General features: G+C 35.3%; 1 protein-coding gene across 1 annotated transcript; it reads left to right on the forward strand.

Annotated features, from left to right (window-relative positions):
* Positions 1–210: 210 nt before the first annotated feature.
* LOC133327400 (splicing factor Cactin) lies at positions 211–2028 on the forward strand. Its single transcript, XM_061535958.1, has one exon. The coding sequence runs from the start codon at positions 247–249 to the stop codon at positions 2026–2028; it is 1782 nt and encodes a 593-aa protein (XP_061391942.1). The 5' UTR covers positions 211–246.
* Positions 2029–3792: the final 1764 nt, after the last annotated feature.

Here is a 3792-nt window from a genome sequence, read left to right on the forward strand (position 1 = left end):
GCAAAGATAATCGTTTAATCGAATATCTACAGACGGTAGTGTTTACAAATAGAAAAAAAGTGGCAAACGTTTCCTTCAATTTTTCACGCCGAAAAAATGCCCAAGGAAAAGAAACACAAAAAAGACAAACATGGAGATCGTCACCATAAAAACAAATCCAAGCATAAATCTAAATCAAAAAAGAAATATCGTTCTTCATCGTCGTCGTCATCCTCCTCAGCTTCTTCATCATCGGAAGATGAATCCATGCCGAAAAACATCCAACTCTTAAAAGCTTTGGAGGAGAGGCGTCTAATGGAAGAGCGAGAAAAAAAGCGTCTAAAGGAGGAAATGAAAGCAAAAGAAACTCCCGAACAGAAACGTGAACGACGATTGCGGGAGAAAGAAGCCAAGGAATTGAGGCGCAAACAACGCATGGGCTGGGACAATGAATATCAAACCTACACCGATCAAGACAATCCTTTTGGTGATTCAAATCTAACATCCACATTTGTTTGGTCGAAAAAGTTGCAGAAGCAGGGTTTGAAAGATGCTCCCCTCCAAACTGTTGAAGCCATCAACCGGCAAAAACAGCTGGAGAACAAAATTGAATTGGAAAAGGTGAAGAAGAGGCGATTGGAACGAGAACGGGAACGACAACAACGGGAAGAGGAAATGATTTTGCAGCAAAGAGAAAAGGAAGCCGCACAATTCCATGAATGGGAAAAACAAGAAGATCAATTCCACTTGGAACAAGCTCGTCTCAGAAGTGAAATTCGCATCCAAGATGGTCGGGCAAAGCCTATCGATTTACTGGCCCAATACATCAACGATTCCAAACTGGAAGATGCAATTGAAATGCAAATGCATGAGCCTTACTTTGTTCTCAATGGATTAAATATAAAAGATCTGGAGGATCTGTTGGTCGACATTAAGGTCTATATAGAACTGGAGAAAGGAGAACATATAGACTTCTGGAACGACATGACAATTATCGTCGAAGATGAATTGCAAAAACAGAGGAAACAGGCAGAACTTGATGAGGCTGTAAGTTCTCGCCGTGAAGGAATACATGAAAGTGTGGTCAAAGATGTCTCGGCCACGTTCCGTAACAAAACTATAGCCCAGTTGGATGAGCTAAGGGCGAAAATTGAAAGTAAAATTGAGTCTCGAACGGAAGGTGTTGACATAAGTTATTGGGAGAATATTTTATCTCAGCTAAAAGCTCATATGGCTCGGGCACGACTAAGGGATCATCATCAAAAGAAATTGCGCGAGAAGCTGGACTTGCTGAAAACAACATCAGTCAAGGAAGAAGCAAAGGAAAATAGTTCCACGGAATCGCCACATCATACGGACAATAAAGACGAAGAAAGCAACGATGCCGGCACAGAAGTCTTTGAAAGCGATTGTTTCGCATTATACGATGAAGGAGGATATAGCCCAACGTATATACCCTTCGAAAATCAAGGATCACTTAATGTTGTGGACGAAGAGGACGATGAAATTAATTTGAATACGATGAGACAACAGTTGCTGGAAATGAACCAAGAGTCGAGCATGACTCAAGAATTGGCCAGCATGCGCCAAGAGGCACGCAAAGGAATGTCTAGCGACGAAGTTGAGTTCTCCGTTGAAATGCCCTGCGACAACTCATTGGCCATACAATTGGCAACGGATAAATATCGACCACGTAAACCTCGATATTTCAATCGTGTACACACCGGTTTCGAATGGAACAAGTACAATCAGACCCATTACGATATGGATAATCCGCCGCCGAAAATTGTCCAGGGCTATAAATTCAATATATTTTATCCCGACCTGATTGATAAATCGAAAACTCCACAATATTTTCTCACCCAGTGTGAAGATAATCCAGATTTTGCAATTTTACGATTTCGTGCTGGGCCACCTTATGAAGATATTGCCTTTAAAATTGTTCATCGTGAATGGGAGTTCAGCTATAAGAGAGGTTTCCGTTGCCAATTTCATAATAACATATTTCAATTGTGGTTCCATTTCAAACGTTACCGCTATCGTAGATAAGTTTTTCATATCATTGAACTTTATATATTTTTTAATTAATTGTATGTAGAATTCTTTTTCGTAATGTAATATTTTCTGATACTATGTTAAATTACTAAAAACAACAACAACAATTAAAATACACAAAAATATTAATAACTTCGTTTTATTACCTGTACATAGAATTAAATATATTAGAAGATAAAATAATAGCACATTACTTCTTTTTGTGTTCCAAGATATTTGGCTTCAAATGCGAGCTCCAAGTCTACCCAATTCAAAATAGGAAGAATGAATTTAGGGATTTTATGCATCTTGTCTTCTGTCTGATATTTTATAGGTGACCTCTTGACTTTGATGATGTTGGTCCAAATTTGATAAAATCTCCAAAACTTATAGCATACAAGGCTACTCATTTAAGATAGATGAAAGGCATTATGGGTATTCATGTCTTTTTTTTTGGACGAGTACTTTTTCCTTTCGAAAAACAAAATTTCTCATTAAAGACACTATCTGCTGATCAAGAAGGCACTAATAACATAACCGGACTTTCACCATGAGGTGCACATTCAAAATACGTACAATCGATTGAGGAATTCTAAGAGAAAACGAAATATAAAACTATATTACCATGTCGGTCATTGACCTTGAACATAAGGACAATGTCCAATGAAGGTTGAAAAACACCTTAAAATATAGAATATGCTATTTATTATACCGAAGCGGTGTAGAGAGATTTCACACCCAATGAAAATATAAAAGTACATCCAATTTGGTGAAATAGTGAAATTTGATCAATGTTGGTAAGTAGATTTGCTTCCCAATTACAATCCAAAATACATGTCAACAATCCCAAAATTATCGATACTTGGTAGGTAGATTTGCTCTATAATATGGGGACTATATATATATATACCAAAAGCGACTATTGATTCGAGGTCGTTATGAATATGATAATAGATTCGTTCGTTTATTCAATAATTTGTACAAATTATTACAAAATTTTGTCCGTTTAACCAAAATGCTAGTAAAAGAGAGTGAATTGAGCAAACAGATTTGACAGTTGCATTACTGAATATTTGCAAACTCTTACAAGGAAAATTTACAGAGTAAGCATTTTCTTGTACCATCAGCTGATATTTAATCAGCTATCTTGTTATGTTTTGTAAATAAACAACAAAATTGTTCACAAGCAAATTGATTGTTTCGTGAATTTTATATTGACTTTGTATTATTAACATAAAAATGGATGAAGTAAACCCAAGTATTTGTAAACAACATAAATTTTCAGCTTGTTATCCATTTTTCTAATAAAAATGCTGCTTTTTTGTTTGCGCCAAATTATTTTTGGTTTTAATCAGCTGTGTCGATACAATATTTTTACTGGATGTTGTTTGTTTAATTTTTTTGCAATTTTCTCTCTTGAAACCAAAAATTCGTATTTTACTCTCTGTAAATTCTTACTGAGTAAATGTTACTGGGAAAGTAAGCGAACGAACCCAAATTCTATTGGTTCATGATTTCTTTTTAACTTTCAAATGAAGATAATTCCATATTAAAAACAAGTATAAAAAATAAGACAATTTTTTTACAATTTAAAAATAAGACTATTTTTTTTCTCTCCTTATTCTGACATAAAAACTAAACTAATTTTTTAAAGAAAAATAGTTTCTGGGTAATTCCTGGTATTTTTTTATTTATTCGGCTGTTAATGTTCCTTTAACAGCAATCGAGTGTACGTTACATTACGTTTCCGTTTCCATAATTAACCGTCAATGGTCAGCT

The sequence above is a fragment of the Musca vetustissima genome, unplaced genomic scaffold (genome assembly GCF_032173495.1).
Source record: "Musca vetustissima isolate MV318-11 ecotype Yass unplaced genomic scaffold, APGP_CSIRO_Mvet_v1 utg10925, whole genome shotgun sequence".
NCBI lineage: Eukaryota > Metazoa > Arthropoda > Insecta > Diptera > Muscidae > Musca > Musca vetustissima.

Excerpts from the sequence above, each read along its gene's own strand:
- LOC133327400 (XM_061535958.1), top strand. The coding sequence starts at position 247 with ATGCCGAAAAACATCCAACTCTTAAAAGCTTTGGAGGAGAGGCGTCTA.